This window comes from Humulus lupulus, chromosome X (genome assembly GCF_963169125.1).
Source record: "Humulus lupulus chromosome X, drHumLupu1.1, whole genome shotgun sequence".
In the NCBI taxonomy this organism is placed as follows: Eukaryota; Viridiplantae; Streptophyta; class Magnoliopsida; order Rosales; family Cannabaceae; genus Humulus; species Humulus lupulus.
Window position 1 is genome coordinate 86,171,961 of NC_084802.1, and position 25,953 is coordinate 86,197,913.

General features: G+C 36.7%; 2 protein-coding genes across 4 annotated transcripts; both read right to left on the reverse strand.

Moving 5' to 3' along the window:
• Window positions 1-3,194: 3,194 nt before the first annotated feature.
• LOC133803493 (uncharacterized) lies at window positions 3,195-19,340 on the reverse strand. 3 transcript variants are annotated; one of them, XM_062241562.1, is made up of 4 exons: window positions 19,078-19,340; window positions 18,027-18,989; window positions 17,110-17,646; window positions 3,195-3,614 (listed from the first exon to the last, which is right to left on the reverse strand). In XM_062241562.1, the coding sequence occupies exons 2-3, from the start codon at window positions 18,961-18,963 to the stop codon at window positions 17,150-17,152; spliced, it is 1,434 nt and encodes a 477-aa protein (XP_062097546.1). In that variant the 5' UTR covers window positions 18,964-18,989; window positions 19,078-19,340; the 3' UTR covers window positions 3,195-3,614; window positions 17,110-17,149. The 3 variants fall into 3 exon arrangements, with proteins under 3 accessions (XP_062097546.1, XP_062097545.1, XP_062097544.1); XM_062241561.1 differs by lacking the exon at window positions 3,195-3,614 and adding an exon at window positions 15,309-16,040; XM_062241560.1 differs by lacking the exon at window positions 3,195-3,614 and having other exon boundaries at window positions 16,876-17,646.
• Window positions 19,341-22,336: 2,996 nt separating this feature from the next.
• Window positions 22,337-23,816, reverse strand: LOC133806020 (uncharacterized). The gene is made up of 2 exons (XM_062244154.1): window positions 23,304-23,816; window positions 22,337-23,149 (listed from the first exon to the last, which is right to left on the reverse strand). Exons 1-2 carry the CDS (start codon window positions 23,814-23,816, stop codon window positions 22,337-22,339), a joined length of 1,326 nt encoding a protein of 441 aa, XP_062100138.1.
• Between the last annotated feature and the right edge of the window lie 2,137 nt (window positions 23,817-25,953).

The window sequence follows — 25,953 nt, forward strand, 5'->3', positions numbered from 1 at the left end:
AGACAACTCCATTCTTTCAAGGGTTGTTTTGAACAGGATGTTTACGTAGGAACCATGATCTATCATCGTCCGTGCTACGTTCATGTTGGTAATCTGGGCCTGGACTACCAAAGGATCATTATGGGGAATTTAATGTGTGTGGTGTCTTCTTCAGTGAATGTTATTGGCTTATATTCATAGCGAGGGGTTTTGGAAGTACTCTCCTTGACTGTCAGCTCGTCATTCACCGGTTTGTGGAGAAATGTCCGAGCATAGCGTTCTAAGGCTTTTTTACTTTCGCCTGCCAAGTGTGGTCCTCTGCATATCATGTCTAGCCGACCAGCTATAGGAGGTGGCTGTAATGGTTGAGTTGGTGCATTCGCATTGGACGCAGCATCTTCGGTTTGATTAGTAGGTCGTCGAACATACCTTCTCATGGCCTTATGGTTTTGGCGGATGAGAAATTCGATTTCGTCCTTAAGCTGGTTACCCTCGGTGTCATGTTTGTAGTCGTTATGGAAATGAAATAACTTGTTCGTGTCTTTCTTACTTATGTCTTTCCTTATGGGATTAGGCTTCCTATAAGGTACCTCGACTTGTGTAGCTTGAAAGACTTTTGCTCATGACCCCAAGAGCGTAGAGTAGGTGGTAAAACGAGGATTGTACTCCTGTGGCTTATCATTGGTTTTGGACCTTTTGTTGTCTTTATTATTGCCACCATTCAAGTTGTTTCATTTTCCACTTCTTTGCCCATTATTATTTCCATTACCATTGGTTGTCTGGTTCTAGTTCTGGTTTGGAGATCCATTATTTTTGGCTGGAACGACAGTACTGGTACCTACCTGAGTGGCTTGATCTTCTCTTCTAATGGCCTCTTCTAGTTTAATGAACTCGTCTGCACGAACTAAGATCTCCCTTGTTGAGTAGATGGTTTCCCTCCTTAGGTCAGTCCATAGGGGACCCTTTACTTGGATTCCAGCCATGATGGCCATCAACTTTCCATCGTCGCTGACTGTCTTTGATCCGACAGCCTCTTGCATGAACCTCTACACATAGTCCTTCAGAGGCTCATTCGTTCCTTGCTTAATGTCAACAAGGTCGTTGAGTTTAGCAGGTGGAATATAAGCTGGAAAGAATTGTGAGTAAAAGAGCCTCACAAATGTATCCTAGGATGTAACGGTTTCTTGCTCCAATTTGAAGAACCATTGTTGAGCAGAATCAGATAAAGTAGCAGAGAATATCCTACAACGAACATCATCTCTAACCCCTTGGAGGCCCATTTGTATCTCAAAATTGTTAACATGTGAGACGGGATCTACCCTTCCAGCATACATCTTCCAAGTTGGCATCTTGAACTTGGGTGGTACTATCAGAGCATTGATATGATCTGAGAAAGGAGACCCTTTCCTTCTTTCATGTCGATGTCTGTGAGATTTGGGGTTGTTAGCTTTTGTACAATATGAGTAAGAGCATCCAATTGTGCCTGGATTGCAGGAGAAACTAGTGGCACACCAGCTAGTGCTACCACTGGGATTACAATAGCCCCTTCTTGTGGTGCATGCAAGATTATCGGTGTGACAGGTCCAACAACTTTAGATGTGTTGCCTTCCCTAAGCTGATTAAGGACGTCGCGGAGGTGAAGCTCTCTATTTCGCAGTCTATTAAAGACACTTCCCCCTTTTGGTCGCCCCCCAACATTTTGACCGTCTGCTCTAGAAGGACCGGGAGCTGGTATCGCGGGACAGTTTGCAGGCTCTTGCTACCTTGGTGGGACAAACGGTCCTTAAGGCTGGACATTCCCCCTAGGTGGAATATCTTGAGGCCCAGGTGGCCTTGGCAAAACAAATTGTCCTCTTGCATTTTCGTCTTGTCAGTGGTCATTATACTGTTGATGGTCACGGGGTTGGTAGTACCGGCTATCCCCTTCATCATAACCATCTCTATAAGTTGTTTGATAACTACTACTAGCCTCTCGGTTATTTCTCATTCTGTTTCTTCTACGATTATGACAACAGTTGTGTCCAACAAAGTGAGGTGGTTGGCCTCGATTCTGGCTAACGGGTCTCTCATTCTTTGGTTTTTGGTAATGAGGGCCAGGTTTTGAATTTGGGGGTCGCCCACCTCTCGAGGATGCTTGCCTAGGGTGCTCATTAGCAGGTCTTCCAGTTCCACACACTTGTTTGGCATAGCCTTGCTCCCTATTAGGAAGCACCTGTTCATCTTGATGGAGCAGTCGTTGTACCCTTGGCAGAGCTCCCCTATGGGAGTGATGACTCCTAGCAGGTCTAGGAGGGACCACTTGGTCATGAGATCACAATCGCTGGGCAGGTTTTGGGGTGTGACCAACCAATCGCTGGGTTTTGGGATTTTCTTGACCAATGATCTCAGCATGAGGATTCACTGGTCAAGATCTTGCTACTTGATTGTGAAAAGATGGCCTCTAGCAACCTTGCTGCGTCAGCACTACAATGGTCAGCTTCTTCCTGGCAAGCTTCAAGGGTTTGTTGCCTCTAATTGATCCAGTCTTGAAAATCTTGTTATTGTTTGTTGAGGGCTTCTGATATGGCCTCTTGAGCATCTGCCTGACTTTGATGCATGGCAACGAATTTCTCTTGCATCAACCCCACAACACCTTTCAGTTGTTCAAGGTTGGGGTGCAGCTCTTCTCCTAAGTCCACATGGGGCTCATCATGCACAAATGTGGATGGTGGAGGCAAGTTTCTAGGAGGATGAAATGGATGAGCAGGGCGTAAAGGAGGGATCTAAATGCTTGAGGGGCGGTCAGGATGGGTAGTGTTAGGGTTGCCCCTTGTGTCTCTTGACTCTGTCTTCTAGTATTGATAGCCATTGCTTCAGATGGATCTAATAAAATAAGATGTTGAGTTCAGCTCTCAATGAAAGCACCAAAATATTGACCAGGGTTTTGGTCAACAACACTGATTCAATTTAAACGATAGAAAAAAATTTATAACGAACTGAAATTGAGAAAATGACACAAAATATTTTGTAGTGGTTTGGCCCCACGAGTTGGAAATGACCTATGTCCACTTGCACTTTTATTTATCAAAGAAGTCTCAAACTCAAGATCAAGAAGAAACAAGGTTCAACTGAGTTTCTCAAGCTGACAAAAAAATACAATTGGAAGGGTGTTGTACGTAAAGTACTTACAAAAGAAATCTCTAGCTTTTCCTCTTGTAATTTTTACTTAGCGTTAATGATTGAATGACACTTATTTATAGAGAGTCTTAGTGGGCTATGGGCCCTTACAAGCAAATCTAGACCCTACACATGTAGGTGTGGGATCAGAACATTCAGTTACATATTCAAATAATATAGGAATAATACAGTTTAAATATTAGTTACATAAATATCTTGGTATATTTGATGGTGTCTCATGAAATGCGGATCTTCAGGTTAAAGCATCATGTTCATCGAGCAATTCTTGTACTCTGAGCAGCTTCAAGGGATTGTACTAGTCTACTCCATCATCAACCAGGTTACTGCATCTTTGCTAAACAATCTTTTATATTCTGACGTAGCCTTCTCGACCAACTCTCTGAATTTAATGTGGTAAGATGCCATGTGTCTCTTTCGTAGAAGCCACACCATCAAGTCAAAATTGGGTTAAACAATTCCTATTTAATACGAGACGATTAAGATAGTAGAAAATGAATCAAATAGTCCACAATAAATATAAAGTTATCAAATCCTTAATTTAATACTGCTAGTACGGTCCGCTGGTATTATGAATACAAATGATCTAGATCTGGATCATTGGTATAGGTAGACATCTTAATGAAGGTACTTGATATAATAAGAATATATAGGACTAGAGTCGATATGTATATGATTCTTTATAAATATTGTTTACCTTAAAAGAGTTATAATTATATGTAGATTAAATTGAATCCTAAAATGATTATGAACTCTTGTTTATGTCATTTGTATCTTTTCAATAAATTTTTAAGGTTTGTTATAATAATAGGCTAAAAACATTTGTTTTGGAGGTTCATTGATGTAAATAGTTGGGGACATGGTTTATAGATATGGAATATAAACCTTCTTCATAATAAGATTGAATAATATCTTCCTTAAGGATTAATTCTTGACCTAAACGATTATTGTACTCAAATTTATATTAAGGATTAATGTTACATAAGGATAAAGAGGTAATTAGAGGAGTAGAAATGGTAATTTATAGTGGAATAACAATAGGATTAATGAATAGGATTTATTTTATTGAAGAGTTAAATTAAATTATCTAGTTTGTTGGAGCTTCAAATTATAGGTTCATAGGTGCTCGAGGTGGCTCTGTAACTCTTATTAGGGTAAAAGTGTGAAAGAAAAATTTAGAAGTGGCATATTTATAAAAGAAATTTATTTTTGGTCAAATATGTATTTATGGGATAACTATATACTAACTAATTATGACTTAATTGATAAATAAATATATATTATATATATATTAAAAATTTTAATATATTTAATAAATTTTTGAATTAATTACGATAGTCAGTTAATATTAAGATATTAATTAAATTTTGATATTTAAATAATCTGACAAGATTTGGATTTGAATTTGAATTTGAATTTGAATTAGAGTTATTTGAATTGATTTAAGAAATTAATTTAATTTTAACTAAAATAATAGTATAAGATATTTATTATTTATATTGAATTAATTACATATCATTTAATTAATTGAAATAGTTTTAATTAATAGAAACCCTAATGAGATGATATAAATATATATATATATATATAAGATATCATTTACTCATCAATCATAGCGGGAGTTGAGTTGCAAATCTAAGCAGGCAAAAACTACCAAGCATACCTAACAATTTTTCTGCTAGAAAACACATTGAGTGAATAGAATTGTTTTAGCCATTCTCAATCCCACAATCACTGAATCACATCTGATGAGTACATTCAGGGATTCCTAAGTCTTACCTGTTTAACTTCATGAGCACACACTCATCTTTAATGGTGAGAACAATGAGGAGGACTTTGGTGGGAGTCTCGTACTCATGGATAAGAACTTTGTTTAATATATGACAAGATAGCAAGGTTTATTTTCTAATAGAGTAAAATAGGTATAGATTTATTCTTTTATTTTATTGATCAATATATAAATACAATCATAGGATCTCATAAAATAATTTTATGATTTTTTTTAAATTTGTTGGACCAACAAATCGTTTTCTGTAGTGTAATCTGAAAAATATTTTCCAACATGTCATGCTGAGGTAGGGGAACAACATTCTACAATTGGTGGGGAGGAACTATGGAAGGTATCCCCATAAGGGGATAATCTAAGGCTAGTTCTCGCCTCGCTCATGAGAACGGTTTTTGGTACTCACCATTGTTTCCGGTAGTTTGAGCTTTTGAGTCGCTCAATGAAAGCACAAAAATAATGATGCAAAATTTTATCAATGATAAATAAGAGAGATTTATGAAGCTAAGAATTGAATAACAATAGGATTTTTATATGGTTCAGTAGTTAATGAGGTGGGCATAGATACTTTATTACTTTTACTAATGATTGTTCAAGGTTTACATATGTTTACTTACTTAAGAATAAGAATGAACCATTTAGCATGTTTAAAACCTATAAAGCCAAGGTCGAAAATAAATTGGAAAAGAAAATCAAAGTAATCAGAAGTGATAGAGGCGGTGAATACTTTCCAATGAATTCAATTTGTTTTGTGAAATTCATGATATAAGTCATGAATGTACAACTCCTTATACACCCCAAAAAAATGGTATAAAGGAATGAAAGAATAGAACATTTGTAGAAATGATAAATGTTATGCTTTTACATGCAAATTTGAGTTTCGCATTATGGGGAGAAGCCTTGCTATCCGCTTATCATATTCTAAATTGAATTCCTCTAAAGAATAATCAAATTTCACCATATTAGATATGGAAAGGAAAGAGGCCCAACCTAGGGTATCTCAAATTGTTCGGGTGTCTTACTTATTGCAAGAGGATAAAACCTAAAAGGACTAAGTTAGTTCCCAGGGCGATAAGGTGTGTATTTGTAGGTTATGCCTCAAATAGTAAAGCCTATAGATTATTAGACTTAGAGTCTAATATCATAATTAAATCAAGAGAAATTGAGTTCTTTGAGAACTTGTTGTATAGTGACAACAAACCTCAACAACACATCTCATTGGAAGGAACTCAAGAGGAGATACCTTCAAGGGTTGTAGAGCAACCATTATTGCCTTGAAGAAACCAAAAGCTTAAAGATGTAGGATCACAAGACAAGTTCTCACAAGTGGATATACTTTATTTAGTAGAGGATAATCACAAATGAGACATTTGGAAGTATCTAATGGCACTTCAACTAGAGGATGATCCCAAAACCTTCCAAGAAGCTGTCTTCAAAATACTCCATATTTTGGAAAGAGGCAATAAATGATGAGATAGATTCAATTATATCTAACCACACTTGAGAAATTATTGATCTATTACAAGGATCACAACCAATAGGTTGTAGTGGGTATTTCGAAGAAACTATCACACTAATGGGACCATTTAAACTTTTAAAGCAAGGTTGGTGGCTAAAGGTTTTATACAAAAGGAAGGCATAAACTATTTTGAAACTTATGCACCGGTGAGAAAGACAACTTCAATAAGATTGTTGTTTGCCTTATCACCAATACACAACCTATATGTTCATCAAATGAATGTCAAAATGACATTTCTAAATTGTGACCTCGATGAAGAGGTTTACATGGAATAATCAGAAGGGTTTGTTCTAAGAGAAAATTAACATAAGGTGTGTAGACTTGTTAAATCATTAAATGGTTTAAAACAAGCACTGAAGCAATGACATGAGAATTTTGAATAAGCCATTGTCTCGGACGGGTTTAGACACAATAGTGTGGACAAGTGCTTATATTCTAAGACGTGTAATGACTGTGTCATTCTAATGTGTCTATATGCCGATATGAAGAAATGACATGAAAGACATATTAGAAACAAAGAGGTTTCTTATTCTACTTTTAAGATGAAAGACTTTGGAGAGGTAGATACCATACTAGGTATCAAAGTAAGAAGAAATGTGTATGGATATGCCTTAGGTCAAGCTCACTATGTTGAAAAGATGCTTGAAAAATTTGGTCATCTTAATATCAAATAGGCAAACACGCCCTTTGATTCAAGCCAAAAGCGTCAAAAGAATGAAAGGAGAATGGCGGCTCAATTAGAATACACAAGTGTAATAGGGAGTTTAATGTATGTCTCACATTGTAAAAGAGTGAATATTGCATTTGCGTTTAGTAAACTAAGTCAGTTTACTAGAAATCCAAGTATCAAACATTGGAAGGCAATAGAAAGAGTTTTTAGATACCTCAAAAGGACCAAAGAACTATACCTCCAATATTCAAAGTGTCTAAAGATACTTGAATGGTATTCCGATGCTAGTTGGATATCTGGTGTAGGAGATAATCTCACTACAACTGATTAGGTGTTCACCCTTGGTGAGGAAGAGGTTTCTTGGGGATCTAAGAAAGACACATGTATATGTCACTCAACCATGGAGTCCGAGTTTGTAGCTCTGATGGCCACGACAAAGAGGTTGAGTGGCTTAGAGATCTCATGATGGAGATACCTTTAACCGCAATTGATGTAACGACGATCCCGATACATTGTGGTAGTCAAGCCACATTAATTAGAACTTACAATAAGATATACAATGGAAGTCTAGACATATAAGTCTAAGAGATGACTATGTGAGACAATTGACGGATGATGGAGTCATATCAATATCATATGTCAAATCGCGTGAGAACTTTGCAGATTCATTTACCGCTCTACAAATAAAATGATGGGACTAAAACTCCTTGACAAATAGATTCCCCAATGATGGCAACCCAACACAAAGCTCATATACATCGAGTGTAGAGTTCAAAGTGTAAGAACAAATTGTTGAAAAGGGAATAGTTGACAACATTAATGAATTAGAGTACAGTCTAGAATAATTAATGTTGATTGCTACCAGATATGAGGGTCAAGCCATAGGCTTTTAATGAAATTCAGCTGAGAGCAACAAGCATCTCTAAACATAGCAAAGATGTTGTAATAATTTCACCAATGTGAACCTTTAGGTGGTGCTGCCTTTTAAGAGAGTATGAGTTTTCTCTCCAGATGGTTCATGAATGGATAAGCACAAGGCCATAAAAGTGATGAGCGCAAAGTGGGAACACATGAGTAATCAGGTAGAGGTGTGTGAGATACTACCAGTTTTATCACTAGGAATGCTTGATTCAATCTTTTTAGGCTACTACGCATTTTGGTAAAGCATTGTAGTATTTTCACTAAGATAAATTTCAAACCGACAGGTACTTTATTTTATGCACTAATATCATTCAGGCTAGAGAAGGAGGGTGAGTTTAACTAAGTGAGGGAATGTTATGATTTGTTAAACACATAGTGAAATTGGTCATTCACAAAAAGGCGCAAAACCATTATGATTTCACTAAATTCAACATGAGCGGGTTGACTTTTGTTGTAGACATCTAAAAATTATCTTTTTGAGTCCAAAGTGTATCTTTATAGTATATAAGAGTATCCAAAAAGTTTGGAGGCATATAGAGATGTTTTGGGTTGATGTACGAGGTGACAAGTTAGAGAAGGCTGTGTTGCCTATTGAGAAGCAATGCATTGTCTTACGACAGGCGATGCATCGCCTGCATAAGGGTGACAGATGACCTGCCAGGTGACGCATCGCCTGCAGGCGATGCATCATGTGGGTTGTCTGTATGGAGCAGTATAGTTACGTGTTTTTGGCTCCAAAACTTATTTCAAAATGCTCTAATTTCATTGGTTAAATTAATGACGGTTTCTACACTATTCCAAATCGTCCACACTAACAATCCACCCCTCTCCACCAAAAGGAGATTTTAAGGGGTTCATATGAAATTTTGGTGATTTGATCACTCTCCACTATCTCTCTCCCTCTCTAACTCATCAAGATTATTAGTTTTCCTGAAGATCTTCATGAAGAAAGCTTGATTTGTATGAAGACCAAGGCTTGTTAATCTCAATGTCATTCCAACATTGTAGTAGCTTCAAGAAATCTTTTATGGGAGGATAGGAATAGAGATTTTTGGACAACAATTCTAATTGTGTCAAGCCTTCTTGTCATCTCCATTGTTTCTCACATGAAATCATAACCTTATTATGATTTTATGTAGGGTTTCTCTCTACAAAAGCCTATTCTTCCTCTTGATCTAATTTGTGTTTATCTTCCATTAAGTCTGTTGACGACGTTTTTCATCAACTAAAAACAAGAGCAATTAAGCAAATGTATAATTTAGCAAGAAAAGAAGAACAAAGATTTTTACATGGTTCAGCAGTTAAAATCTGCCTACGTCAACTGGTCACTTTTATTGAGTTTTGTTTTCAAGCTTTTTGAGAGCAATTTCACAGAGACTTTCTTCGTACAAAATAGCGTCCCCTTACAGATGACTATTCCCAGACTATTTATAGGCCTGGTTACAAGAATCCTCCATTAATCTTAGGGATATTGCATTACCCATATCAGGTTTTAATTAGGACAAAAAATCTCGTAGATTAAATAAAAGCAATTGCATTTATTGCAAATAAATATCCCTAAACAATAGGGTTGATTACACGGATTGAACTAAATCCCCTTATTATAGGGATTTTCAATTAGCATCTCCGTGTATTAATAAAACGCGTCTTCGAGATCACATGTAGCTTTGAACTCATCGTTCCAATTGTCGCTATCTCCTTGCATGATTGGTCTTTCGAACGTATCTTTTGGAGGAGACTTTTGTTGCCTTCAAGCCTGCAACTCATTCTCAAGCGTTGATGACGTAGTTTTGGAACTTCGTGACAATTTGTACAAGTACAATGCTGACACTTGTTAATCCTTAGCTTACACTTTACAAACCTACATTTCGAGGCTGTTTATTTATTCTTTACAAGCCTACATTTCGAGTCTATTGTTATATTGTGATTAATTCTCATAAATTACACTATTCATTTTGTGATTATAAGCAATACTCCCAACACTATAAACAAACCACTATGCTGAAGAATTAGGTATAATAGAATGTATAAAAAAATATTTATTTTAAAAAGACATATATATAGATTAAAATAGATTCTTTTGTAAAAAAAAATATATACAAATGAAACTTTCCTTCCCATAACATATATTTTGAATAATTCTCGAAGCATGTGTACAAAGTGTGTAATAACTTTGCTATTAGAGAAAACAGTTTTGTTCCACGTATTCCTATATGTGTCCATTTCGTTGCTCTTTTTGAAAGTTATGCACACCCACATTGTTATGAGCAATGCTGATTGGTAGCATGAGACGAACAGTTGTCTAAATTTTTATTTTTCTTTGCAATGTTTTTTTTACAAGCAGTCAGTCCAACTCAGTAAATAATTAGCCAACCATTTTATGCCAACTCAATTCAAGATATTATTTTAAGTGAGATCAAAAATATTTTTGTATTTGTTATTGGCCGATAGAAAATTAAAATCGAAAATGCCACAAATTCTAATTTGCAAAATGAAGGAAAAAAGATAACAATTAGGCATGGTTGGATATACTTATGCTTATAACTAACAACTTGAACACACTTAAGATATGTAGAAAGGGAGGATCGGAAAAATATTTTATTTGATTAAAGGAGTATGTTAACAATTTCTATTTTTTAAAGAGTGAGAAGTGAAAGAAATGAGAAGACACTACAACAAACAAGGATTTTAAAGACAACACTTATGGCAACGACATCGAGAAATATCGTCGCCAGATGAATTTTTAGGGATGCGAGATATTTTCTCTGGGTTTAGTAATTCTAGCGAAGAAAAATTAGTAAGTTAATTTTTATATTTTCGAGCTTTTTTTTTACTTTGTTCATTTGCAAATTAGATTGATATTGTTAATTGTATGATACAGGAAAATTTGTGTGTGGTGCATGTGGTGCGATAGTTACAGTCTTTTGAGAGTTCGTTTACAACAAGTTTCTCACCTAAAAACGATGACTTTGCCCTTGTTGAATCAGTCATTGGAAGGCGTCGTGGCCATTAGCCAGGATACGGTTGTATGCTTAGCTCGAGGGCACAACATGCAGCGACACATGATTAAGTATTTGTTTAATTATGCTATGTGTGCATACATGTGTGAATGAACGGCAAGAGTCGAGAATGACGAGGCCTGAGAACGGCGAGGGCTGGGAACGGCAAGGAACCGGGAGCAGCATTTAGCACGCGGAGTGCAAGTTGCCAAGGCAAGACCCTATGGGATACCTGGGATATCTTCACGGTGTAGACTGTGAACCCAGGGCCTGGTAAAGCGCCTGGGACAACATGGCCGTATGTGTTTAGCCTGTTGGCGGCTTGATTATATGTTGAATGATTGATATGCATATGTTATCTGCTTGTGTGAGTTTTCTTGCTGGGCTTCGGCTCACGGGTGCTCTATGGTGCAGGTAAGGGCAAGGGGAAAGTCGATCAACCATGAGTACGGAGAGCGTGAAGCGGGGCGTACATGTTTGGCCTGCCTGGCTGCCACGGCCAGGGGTATTTTTGGGAGACGCTTGTATTAAATCTAATTTTGTCGTTTAGTCGACTTTAATTGTATTTTTGAGTTGTAAACATTTCTAAACAGTATTTTTGGATCCCGAATGTTAAACGCTTTATAATTTTCAATGAATGGATATATTTTCAAATTATGTGACTTTGGTTATGGTTTAGCTACACTTTTGTCTTAAAATCTCGATTAGCGAGTTATCTGCACGTTTTAAACTCACTTAGTAATGACTCTAAGGAAGTAGGGCGTTACACAGCCCGACCTAAGCGTGCTGTGGTCGGATATAAAACCAGAGGACTCAGCCTAAGGGCACCGAGCCTGAACATTATACAATAATTAGAAGTGTTGTTTGCACTTAACAAATTGTATTTGTTGATGAGATTGGATTATGTGTTTGATTGAGCTAAATATTATTGTTAAGTTTATTTCTTATATCTTGTTGTTGATTGAGTTTATTGATTTAAGTTTACTGTTTATGTACTGTTGCTTATATGTGCCTATTGATTTAAGTTTTGTTGTTGAACCTTGGCACACGGGTGCTATGAGGTGCAAGTAAGGGAAAATGATAGCCGGACCAGCCATGAGTTGGAGAGCTTTAGGGGCGGTGTGTACATATGTAGCCTACTCGACTGCCACGGCCGGGATAGCCTAGGAGGAACTAGGGTTGAACCATGTTTTGTCGCTTAGGATGACTAATTTGTATTCCATTTGTCTTTTATTAGTCTGTAACCAATTTTTTTGGGATCCTGTGTATAAACTTAATATTTTTAATGAAAACTAATCACTTTGTGGACCAAAGTTTTTAATACCTAACCTTGACTTAGTCTTTAATTACACATTTAAGTCTAAATGACTCGTTTAGCGAGTTAAGGACTATTTTAAACACACAGTGTAGCAGTCTTGCTAACCAGAATGTTGACCCTTGTTTTGGTCATCTGACACGGAGTCAAAAAGCTTGATGTGGATAGATTTGTTGGAATAAATATAATGACAAAAACAGTAAAGGACACAAGAACTTATAGTGGTTCGGCCCCAAGAACTGGTAATGACCTACATCAACTTGAACTATTATTAATATTGGATCTCAAAGGAGTGATCAAAGAACTAGGGTTCTCTAAGTTTCACAGACCTTAGAGAGATGAATAATACAATCTTAATTATCTTGTAAAATATGAACTTAAGTCAGCCAAAAGTCCCATTCCTTGAGCTATTTCTCTTTATTTATAGGCTCAAGGAAGATAACATGTATCCGTTACAGATATTCTTTCCTAATCAGTCGGATATTCAGGAAATCATGGGAGATAATCTCAGATACGATCATAACTGCCTAAGATTTTATCCAAATATATCCAGTATACGACCAGTCTGGTCGTATATAAAGTTTGAAGGTTTCGCCATGGGCGTCTCTTTAGTCGATGGTCGAACAAGGCTTCCGCCAGGTGTCAGCCACGTGTTGAAAACGCATGCCATGTCAACCATACCTGTTTATTGGATAAGACAGGGCATTACATAGATTGAGATATTATAACTCGAGAAAGAATATGATTTGATTTAGTGAACTTGCTGTCATTATAGGAAGAATAATTATAAAATTGGATTAATCATAATAATAGAGTGGATAGTTTATGAAGTTAAATGTCCTAGGTCTTTAATCCATTAAATTTCATATTTGTGCATTTATTTGCAATTTATTTTATTCTTAATTTTGTTTTGTTATTTCAACAATCTCATTAATCGATTTCCAAATAGAATTGAAACTGAGAAAAATTGGTATTTAGTAATCAATCATCGTGGGATCGAACTTGACTTTATCACTTCATTACTTGTTCACAATACATATACTTGCGTACATATTTTCCACAACATCAGGCACCACTTCCACTCGATGATCAAAATCCTACAGGATCGAGCCAGTAGGACTCCTACTTATGTTTTCTTTAATTTATATATAGGACAACCTTCAACTTTAATTAACAAACTCTTTGCAAATTTACACAAGCATTTGATATAAATATTTACGTGTTAATTTAATTCTTATTATATAATATTTAATATTATTATAATGATAAATATCATTATAGAATAAATTTTTGGAAAAAAATGTTAGTCACTATATGTCAGCTAAGTTGTCGCTATAAACCTGTTGGTATTTGAAATTTAAGGAACTCTGGCGACAAAAAAAATGGACCATCTAGTTATAACATGTTTTGTCAGTAGAAGATTAGGAGACAACATATTCACAATCATAAAAAAAATGATCTAGCGATAACATCTAGCAACTAATTTATTGTCATCAAATGTTTTTAGCGACGATTTTGTTGTCACTAGTTCTTTTAGCGAAAAAGAAGATAGTTCTAGCAACGAAAAATGTCATCGCTAGAACTTCATTTTATGTAGTGTCTAGACTTTATTTGTAAATTAATCAATCAGCTTCTCAATTGAACAATCTCCTCCCGTCTAAAATAATTAAAAGTTAGATAAAATCAATGATATAATATAACTTAAGTCCTTCCAATCATAGAATCCTTCTCTAATGAATTACCAAAATGACTAGTTAAATTTGAGATGTAACAAACTAACTACAATGAAAGTGACATAATGGGAGATCAGTATTGTAGTAGAGTAGTTGTCAATGTTTTTGTTTCGTCTGTTGCAGATGTGGTGTGTTTTCTTATTTTTTTGTGCAATGATCACATGAGAGTTGGTATGGAAGCATGCTCTCTTGAGTTTTGTGACTGTTCACAGTCAAACCTTGTACTGCCAAAAACATGCAGCGCAACAAAACATCCTTTTTGGCACGATCACCTTTGCCTCACTCTTGACTCTATCAAATGAAAAGATTTGGCACCCAATTGATTATAATTCTTTCAATCTATCTTTTATTTATTTTTTATATTTTTGCATGCCATATTTTTATCCCCTTTTAACTTTTAAGTTGTCGTGATAAAGTATAACAAACTAAATTTGTTGCAAATATAAAGAAAAAAAACTCGACATGTGAAAAGAATGAGAAATTTGAGTTTTTATGTTTAATGAGGAATTCTAAGTAAAAAAAATGCTAGATATTTAAATTATTTAAAAAAAATGCAAATTCTTTTTACAATACCTAAAATAACATTCTCATAATTTTTTCCATCTACTTTCTCTTATCTCTTTCCTCTCTATCCCTCAACTCATTCCTCCCAATACTCTATCTAGAAAAATAATCTATGGGTAAGGTAAAATATAATAAAAAGCAATATATCAGCAATTATTCATCACTTAGGACACTAAAATACTATATTTCAAAAAGATTTGGGCATGATTTTTGAGGTTTTTTTGCAATTTTTTTTTCAGATCTGAAACTTTGAAATCTGCAGAAAATCGACGTGGTTCGTTGGTACTCGATGCTAGCTTGATGGGGCCTTCAAAATCAAGATTTTCATAAGAAAATTTATGTTGCTCGATGGTGGTTCGATGGAGGTCCGATGGATGTTCGATAGTGTTCGATGTAATTCCTGCAAAGATACGTAATTTTCACTCGGGTGTCCGTTTGTGGTGATTTCTTTTAATTTTGAGTATTTTTCAAGATCTACACGTTTGAGATGTGTATATACACATTTGAAAAATGTAAATCTTGAAAAAAAATGACAAATGCAAAACATACCTTATGTTAAAGATATGTTTTGGTATGTTTTCAAGTTCTAAACTTGGAAAATGTGTATGTGAACATCTAAAATGTGTAGATATCCAAAAAATACACAAAATAAAAAAAAAATCATCCAAAACAGACACCCGGGTGAAAAATTATGTCTCTTACAAGAATTGCATCGAACCACCATCGAGCAACCATCGAGCAACGTCGATTTTTTCATGAAAATCTTGATTTTGAAGGCCCCATCGAGCTGGTATCGAGCAACAATCGAACAAAGTCAATTTTCTACATATTTTAGAGTTTCAAATTTGAAAAATAACTCAAAAATCATGCCCAACTTGATGGTTGCTCGATGGTATTCAATGTTACCTTGATGGAGCCTTCAAAATCAAGATTTTCATGAAAAAAATCGGCGCTGCTCGATGGTGGTTCGATGCAATTCTTGTAATAGACATAATTTTTCACTCGGGTGTCTGTTTGGGATGATTTTTTTTTAGTATTTTTTTTGAGATCTACACGTTTTAGATGTTCACATACACATTTTCAAAGTTCAGAACTTGTAAACATACCAAAACATATCTTGAACATGAGGTATGTTTTGCATTTGTCATTTTTTTCAAGATTTACATTTCCAAAATGTGTATATACACATCTCAAACGTGTAAATCTTGAAAAAAGACCCAAAATAAAACAAAATTCACACCAAACGGACATCCGAGTGAAAAATTACGTAACTTGCAAGAATTGCATCGAACACCATTGAGCATTGTTAATTTTGTCATGAAAATCTTGATTTTGAAGGCCCCATCGAGCTAGCATCGAGCACCATCGAACCACGTCGGTTTTCTGCAGATTTCAAAATTTTAGATCAGAAAAAAAATCACAAAAAAAATCCAAAAATCATACCTAGATCTGTTTGTAATGCAGTATTTTAGTGTCATAAGTAAGAAATACTTGTTATTACATTGAGTTCTCTTATATTTTACCTTACTCATGAATTTTTTTTCTAGAGAGAATTGAGAGGAATGGGTTGAGGGAGAGAAAGGGAAGAGAGAAGAGAAAGTGGATGAGAAAAATTATGGGAAGAATATTTTGGATATTGTCAAAAGGTTTAGAATTTTTTTGAAATGATTAGAAGGCCTATCATTTTTTTTATTTAGGACATCTCATTAAACATAAAAACTCAAATTTCCCAAAACAATTGAGCATATATATATATAAATATATATATATATATATATAAATATATGCCTTAGCACCTTCAATATCATTAAAATGGACAAAGAAGAGAGCGGATATAATAAGGTATTAGAACATCTTTAATAGAATACTAAAAATGTGGCGCATTGATATATTTTAACACATTATAAAATAAAACATTACTCTAATAATATTCTAAAATATGTGCTAAATTTAGTATAGGCTAAAACTTGTGTCAAATTTAGAAAAATATATAGCATGAACCAAATTTAGAACATAATAAATTTCACATTTTTTATCTACTATAATACCACTAATTATTATAATTCATTAATTACAATAAAATTCACATTCTTTATTTATTATATTAACATAATTTTGTCAATAAAAAATAAAATAAAAATTAACTTTTTATATATTTCCAATAAACATTACTATACTTAACTGGTATATTTATAACAATTGTAAATAGTAGACGAAGTATAACATTAATTAATTTTTTTAGCGCAAAATTTAATTCTTATACAACTTGAGTGAAGAGGATTATTATTTGATTTATATACAACAAAATACATTGCATCCAGAAGCCAAATAATAACAGGAAGAATAAGAAGAAAAAAGAAATCGCAGTGTGTATGGAACTGTCTCTATTTTGTATTAAAATTCAGCTGAGATTAGCAGGTAAAGAAGTCTTTAAATAAAATAGAAAGCTTACCTTAACTTTGGTATTTTTGTTAAACGACATGATTATGTATCTACGACACTACGTTCGGGGACCTTCCGCAACTATCTAAAACGATTTCAAACAAGTCCGCCTCAGACTCCTCATCGAAATCCAGAGGCCGGTTCGGGTTCCCTGGATTCTGGCTACCTCGAGTGGTACACCGATTGAGCCACTGCGAGTCGATTCTTCCCATTGAGAAGAGCTCTTTACTGTCTTCGTAGCCAATAGCCGCCGCAGGCGAATTCACTGCTGAGCCGATGAAACATGGGTTCGGTGTCCGTTGGGCATTGGCGGGCCCATATTTGAAGACACTTTGTCCAAAGTTGACTAGAACCAAAACGTCACCGTTTGCTGCTAGAGTCGGATATAGCGGCCCTCCAAACTCCTCTGATTTGCAATGGATTAGGTGGATCACCTGGGAATCGACGGTGAAGAATACTTTCTTCTGTCTAGGATCAAACCCACATCCGATTACCTTGTCTAGTCTTCCCCATTCAGCTTTATCTGATTCAAACGCCAGTTTTATACCTGAAATTTAAGATTGCCCATTGTATCTTAAGTTGCATTTTTAGTTTTAGTGTGACCACTATATATGAACGACCTAAAATACTAATTGATTTGATTGTAAAAGTTAGACACATTTCCTTTTTTTTTCTTTAAGGGAAAATAAAAGACATCAGTAAAGAAAAAAAAAACCCTATCTTTAAACTCCAGAAGTCATCAGTTTTCCTCAATAAAGAATTGAATTGTTAAAAAGGAAAGTGCCCATCAAACAAACGTCCATTGCCTTGGTCCACTAACTTAAAAACCATAGACTACGATGGAGTTTTTTCTTCTTTTCTCTCAATATTAAAACACAAAATTCAATGCTAAGAAATTTAAAAAAGCAAAGTGTATTAATCAATTACCGTCAACGAAAACAGAACCGTCAGAGTTGAAGCCAATGCTTCCTGGATAGCTTCCGGGGAGTTTCAAAGGAAGAGAGCCTCCGGCGATGAGACCTACCGACAACAAAACGGCGTCACCTACTATTCCGTCATCTCTAACACCAAGCTTCAAATCGTCAATCTTGGTAACTCTGTTTGTACTGCTAAGGTGGAGTAACGATTCCGAATTGGCTTTTGCGTTAGAGTTCTCTTCTATGAGTTTGGTCTTCTCACCTTCTTTGACTTTTCCAATGGACTGGATTTCATCATCACTGCTTCGACAAAGTAAGATGGTGATTTCGAAATAAGCCTCTTGAGGGAAAGAGGAGTTCCCCAAAGGAGGACCCGGTAAAGGCAGAGCTGTTCTGATCGCAGACGCCGCCGCCATAGATGGATTGCTTGCATTCAAAGATTTCTTCATCCCTGGATTTAGCCTTATTTTCTGCATGAAATCGGCCGATTCCTGACATATTTCCCAACTCGTTTCGGGCTCTACTTCTCTTTTGAGATCACCAACCGTGCACAACCCCAATATCCTTGATCTCGTCGAAGGAGATGACATATAGCCCGTGAAAGCGAATCGTGACCATCCATTTTCAACGGCATCGGTGATCAAAGATGGATAATCAGACCAACTAAAGAGAGGCTTCCCAGAAACCCCACGTCGAAACATGTAATAATTTCCCGTTCTTTTGCTATTAAATTCAACCTGATCATGATGATGGTGATGAAAACCCTCTTGTTGGTGAAGCCTGATGATCCCAGATTGAAGTCTATCTGTTCTAGCAGTTCTGGTTGTTAAGTCAAGAGTTTCCTTGTCACTTTTATGGAAATATCTTTTCCATAATACCAAGATGAAAAGGGTTAAGAAAATTCCAAAGCAAACCATGCCCACAATAACATGTGATCTTTCAATCATCTCTGCCTCTCGAACTGGCCTCCTCTCTGTTACAAATAAAATAAAATTAATAATTAATAAATTCTTCTTAGTTCTAATAAACTAAAAGAGAAGAAGACATTTTGAATCTGGTACCTTCTATGGAGAAGAAATATAATATGAACAAGTGGGAAGAACTAGAAGGCAGGCGTGGACTAAGACTGGTTCAGGAAAGGAAGGAAAGGAGTGGTGTAAGCATATCATGAATATGAATACGAACAAAAAGTGGGAAAGAATGTTTGAGTTGAGACCAAAAACAGCTAGGCATAACACCTGCTGCTCATAGATGTCATAAAGGTTTTCATTACAAAGACTTTCTTTTTTATTTATACAAAGGGGAGTTATGTAAACCTCAGTTGGGTTTGAGGTTTGACACACCTTGGAACCGTTTGAGGTTTGACACACCTCGGAATCAACAAAATATAAATACTGTTCATCTCGGTGAAATTACTTGGTAGAATAGGTTGTATTACCGTATAGTTTGTTTTTACTCATTTTTAATTTTCTTCGGATAAATAACATTATTATGCATTTTTTTCGTCTGAAAATAAGTACATGTTTAGGGGTAAATTGGTAACTTGATTTTTTTGGTCAGTTGCATTTTCCCTTAAGAGAGTTGTATTTCCAGATATAGAGTTAGTATTCCATGTGTCAAATGGGTTGTAGTGTGGCAATCTGGAAGTGAGTATTGGTGGTCGTTCGCTGTTAAAGACTAAAGTCTGTCATCTGTAAAGTTTGAACAAGGTCCTGTGTTGAGTCGTACAAGATGAGATTGGATTAAGTATGGAAATGGAGGGAGATCTACAAATTGGTCATATGTTGTGGAAGTTTTAGACTGCAGTAAGCCTAATTCCTGTTGTTGACTGTGTTTTTAGCCAACGACGTGAGAACGTCAAAAACGATGAACCTTCAAGAGAAGTTAAACGACACAGATAGTTTAATCAAGAGAAGTAAATAACACAAGAGATTTTATAGTGGTTCAGCTCCGATCAGTCGGTAATAGCCTAATCCACTTAGAGATTTTATTATTTTATCCACACTCAAGATCAGATGAACCAGTGTCAACTGAGTTTCTTCAGTGTAAATAGGAATACAAAAAGGGTTTCTCTCTCAAGAAAAACGCACTTTCTCTCTCTAGAACTCAGACCAAATCTTAAATTGCAAAAAAGTCCTTTTCTGATCCCATTAACCCTCTATTTATAGGCTTGGGATCCTAAACTGATATCCCTCTAGAATCGGGATATTCTTTTATTTATATTATATTTAAATTACACAAAATATTCAAAATACAACAGATTCCTCAATTTGAGTGAGGAATGAGAGATTCCCGCGATGCCCAGACCGATTCTTGCTGAAGCCGTTTATGGGAATTTGACGTAGTCTGGTCCATTTGTTTGATGAATATCGTCTTCTGGTCGGACATATGCATGCTGGACACCTGCATACGGACCGTACCCCTTACTCTCCTCGGACCAAGATCCGACCACACCCTCCTTGGTTCTCCTCGGACTAAGGTCCGAACACATGCATTGGGGCTCCTCGGACTAGGGTCCGAGCCACTCCTTCCTTGGCTCTCCTCGGACCAAGGTCCGAGCCACACTTCTTGTGGCCTCTCCTCGGACTAGGGTCCGAGCCAACCACCTGGCTTCTCCTCGGACTAGGGTCTGAGCCACACCTTGGCTCTCCTCGGACCAAGGTCCGACCCAATGACTTGTGCCCTCTCCTCGGACTAGGGTCCGAGCCAATGACTTGGACTCCTCGGACTAGGGTCTGAGCACACCACTTGGACTGCTCCTCGGATGTACTTGGCTTGGACGTGACACTCTCAAGCAGTCAAAAATATTCATCAGTCTACCGGGTCACTTTATCACAACTCTGAGGAGTCAATGTATTTATTGACTATTTAATGTGTTGTTTACGGACCATGTACTGCCATTTGTCACCTCTATTGCCACGTCATCAATCTCCATTTTTGGGGATAACACCTGTGACTTGTGGAGAGAGTGGAATCAACTATAGAATGCTAACGTTCATGAGAGACAAAAGATCTTTCTCCCCTGAGCCCCCCCCCCCCCCCCCCACACACACACACAGGATCTTCTGTCTAAAATGTTAAAGATGGAGGAGCATCTTTCTCCCCTAAGTGAATCAGGTACATAAACAACAATGGTGGGGTGTGTAAATCAAAAAGTAAAATGGTGTTCTGTTAACGTGGAATTTTCGACTGAGCTGGGTCTTCATTTTGGGATTCTGGTAAGTCGTTTAATATTAAGTTCATCATATATTTATTTTTCATCTATAATTGAGTGTTGGGTTGGTGATGGTGGACAAGAAAGTGGTAATTTAGAGTTTAATGTTTGAAATTATGGTGAGGAATATCATGACTAATTTGTTTGTAATGTAGCTGTGGCTTGAGCACCAAATGTTTGATATTTCGTTTGAAAGAAATATCTGACCAAATTATGAAACATGTATGTCGTGGTTATTAATCGTTGCTTGATTGTTTTATTTTTGTATTCAACAAATATTTTACAATAGTTGTTAACTTCATTGACGACGGAGGACACCGACTAGCTGCGATTTAGGCTAGACGACGGAGGACAACAACTTGGACGAAGGTCGAAGTTGGGGTTGTGTGCGGCAGTCATCCATTTGCAGAGCAAGAAGAGGTGCAAATGCTCTGCCAAGTTTATTCCATTACTTAGTATTAATTATACTTTGATTGTTTACTTATTATTAATTAAGAGGACAAAAAAATCAATATATAAGACTCTGTTTGTATATGTATTGGATGTTCAGTTGAAGAAGATGTAGGCACTAGTGATCATTCATCACCATTCCAATTCCATGTTGAGAGGATTAGAGCTTGTGCTGGCTTTGTTGTTAACTTGATCCTATATGGTTAGTGACAAATCTTGATAAGAGTTTGTACTTTAGGTGTAAATTTATGATTTATATATTTTTATTTTATACAGGAATCTCTCAGTTACATAAGAATTTTTTTAGTTTATTTATTTTTCAGTTGTATTCTTTGTCCTATATTAGTTTTTGGCTTTACTAATTGTATTGAATATACTGCCTACCTTTGAAAAGTTTGATCTAAGTTAAACTTGTCAAGGAAAGAAAAATTAGCAAATATCATAGATTGTTCTTTTTCTTTCCTCTCGATAGATAGGTCTATCACAATTTATTTGTGACTGCTAATATATGCAGTGACGGAGCCAGAAATTATGCTCAGTGAGGGCTTGGAAAAATATTAATTCGAAACTAACAAAAATAACTAATAAATTGTCCTTATAAATTTTCATGTTCAACAAAATAAAATAGGACACTGTCATAGAAAATAAAATAAAAATTACAATCTGCCTCGACGGGTTTTCATGTTTTGAAATCGTTGCATGATAACTTCATTGTCAAGGCTATTGAAAATGTCTTTTTCAATGTAGACAAGTAAACAATCATTCATCCATTGATCTCCCATTCGATTACGCAATCTATTTTTCAAAATATTCATAGAAGAAAATACTCTTTCCACCGTAGCAGTAACAACAGGTAGAATCAATGCCAATGTAATAAGTCGATACACCAGTGGATAGACAATATTTTTCTTTGTCTCGACCATTTTTTGAGCAAGATCTCCAATACTTTTCAAACCCAAGAACTTCTCAGTAGAACGTACATCAATAATGTAAGTTTCAAGTTGATCATCGAGTATCATAAGCTCAAAAGTAGAAAAGTCTTTGGGATAATACTCAGCAAACCGGACCAACTTTTTTTTGTCAAAAGCTACAAATGAATCACTAGGGCACAAAGAAGCTAAACAAAGAAGTAGTTCGGTGTTTACCTCATTGAAACGTTCATTTAGCTCTTGAAGTTGGATATCAATAACAACAAAAAAGAATTCCACACGATAATGATGTAAATTTGTCATTTCTTGAGTTTTGCGCCGTGATCGACCTTGGGCAACAAATGTATCATCCATATCAGGAACATCCACATTATATTTAGCACAAAAGTTTGGGACTTGATTAAGAAATGAATCCCATTCATTGTCTCTCATTGCTTGTAATCTTTTCTTGCAAATTTCCACTAATTTCATGGCATTTGCAATATCTTGATCTTTTCTCTGTAGTGCTTTTGACAATTCATTTGTTATTCCCACACAATGCTTTCATTAAATGTAGACTGAATATAAAATCAAAGGTTAACATCAAAGACAATAAATTACTTGCTTCAAACCTTTGTTCAGAGTTTGCTCGGCCATCGTCTACTATTATTTGAAGAACATTAGTTATAGGGGAGAATAAGTTAATCAAGCTTACCAATGTAGCATAATGTGAACCCCAACGAGTATCACTGGGACATTTAAGATTGGTTTCTTGATTTAGCTCTCTTCCACTTGAAATTTCACCACACTTGAGTGCTTCAGAAATAATAGCATCTTGCTTTTCTCTAAGAATATCACAACGCTTAGAAGAACATCCAACGACATTTATCACCATAGATACCACACTAAAAAGATAAGCAACTAGAATATGTTTCTTTGCGACAGCTACAAGAGCAAGTTGAAGTTGGTGAGCAAAACAATGAACATAAAAAGCTGATGGATTCTCATTCAAAATAAGAGTTTTAAGACCACTGAACTCTCCTTTCATATTGCTTGCCCCATCATAACCTTGTCCCCGCAATTTAGATATGCTTAATCCATATCTAGAAAATAATTTATCAATAGCACCTTTAAGTGACACAGCTGTGGTATTAGCCACATGTTCAATTCCCACAAATCGTTCAATCACACGCCCATCTTTATCTACATATCGCAACACAACAGCCATTTGCTCCTTAGTTGAAATATCACGAGATTAATCAACTAAAATAGAAAACAATGCATCTCCAATTTCTTTAATAATGATATCAAGTGTTTCAAAAGCTGCAGCCCTCACAATATCTTTATGAATATCAGGTGATGTTAACTTTAAATTCTCAGGAGCATTTGTCAATGTAACTGCTTTGATGTCTTCATTATGATCAACTAGAAATTGTAAAATCTCAAGAAAGTTACCTTGATTACTCGAGTCTCCAGATTCATCATCACCACGAAAAGCAAGCCCTTGTCGCAATAACAAACGAATGCAATCAACTATTGCTTCCAAACGACTTCGATACTTACTACGAGCTTGCTTTGATTGTTTTTCAAAAAATGTTTGAATATGTTGTTTTTCGTTCATTAATGCTTCACACATTTTCCTAGCTTGATTGTGAACACTAGATGGACCTCCAACATGAGTATAAAGTCTTGCTTTTCCATTTTAAAAATTTCTGAATCCTTGACCAACAAATGAATCACCACCTGATTGTCCTCCATAATTTGATTTAAACAGATAATAATACAGACAAAATGCACCATCTTTTGATACACTATATTCAAGCCAATTTTGAAATTCCTCATACCAAGCACCGTTGAATGCTCTTGATTGAGGTCCAACTTTTGTCGATGGAAATGGCTTGAGGTGAGGTTGACAAGGACCTTTTTGCATATATGCTCGCCGAACTTGATCACGAATTTTTAAAGGATGGTCCATAATCGGTGTTCTCAATCCTGGGTCACTTTCAAGATCTTCAAGATTTATGTTGACATCCGCATAACTTGATTTTGTAATTTTATCATTCTTTCCTATAGAAGTTGAGGAATTTTGTGTACTTTTAAAATTCCTCTTCATACCTATTGTAGTTAAATATATGAAAGATTAATAATAAGACTTGTGAATATGATTATAATTATGAAATATAAGAATATTACATAATTAGAATCTAAACAAGGAAGCAAACAAACAACGTTAACTATAAAACACACAACATACCTCAATAAAGATTCGATTTAAAGTAATTGTAAATTTGCTTTTCTTTTATAAATTAAAAAATTATATCATCAATTCATTCAAGGATATTGTGGACGCCCAAATTCCACCAAGGAAAAATATGAGATTTATGTGAGATCCTCGGGCCACCACCGTCTTGGGAAGTCATCATGCTATCACGCCACGAATCTAGACCCGTGCCTTATGGGATCCTTGCCATGTGGCCCCCATTTGCAAGACATAGACGCGAAGCTGCCCTGGCCTCGCTTAGCCACCCGTGCGTGACGCCGTAGGCATCGCTCGGCCACCCGTACGCGATGCCATGGGCCTCGCTCGGCCACCCGTGCACGACGCCATGGGCCTCGCTTGGCCACCGGTGCGCGACGCCCCCTGGCCTCGCTCGACCACCATGCGCGACGCCCCTTGTCATGGCCCAGCTGCGAAGCCCGTGCCACCATCTCGCACCAGCCGCCCCGTATCCGAGGGCCTCACCCCAGACGACTCGCGTCCGGGCGCCCAAGCCTCGCACCAACCGCCTCGCATCCGAGGGCCTCGCCCCAGACGTCTCGCGTCCGGGCGCCCAAGCCTCGCACCAGCCGCCTCGCGTCCGAGGGCCTCGCCCATGCCCACGGAGTGGCCTCGCCATCTAGGCCCCGTGAGTGGCCTCGCCCATGGCCCCCGGAGTGGCCACATCCGCAGCACACTCGGCCTCGTGAATAGCCGGAGAGCCGCGCCATCAATAGGCCTTCCAAGGGGGCTTCGCGAGGGAATGTGAGCCACGCCACCTGGTGGCCACATGAGTGGAGCAAGGGGGTCGCAAGGAGGGCGTCTCACCTCGCATCCTTAGACATCCGTCAAGGCCACATGCCTATCGCTCAGACTCGTGAGTGGCCTCGGGAGGCTTCAGGAATCTCGTGCCAAGGACCCAAGATCCCCACCTCACGCCACGACCATAACACACACCAAGAGTCCCATCCCTTACACCTTGAGACCCCTATGCTTAGAGGCTCCAGTACGAGCCGAATGGGACATACTTGTACAATCTAGTGCTGAGTACGGACACCAGTACCAGTGGGACTGCTGGAATAAGAGTTATGGTCCTTATGTCTACGGC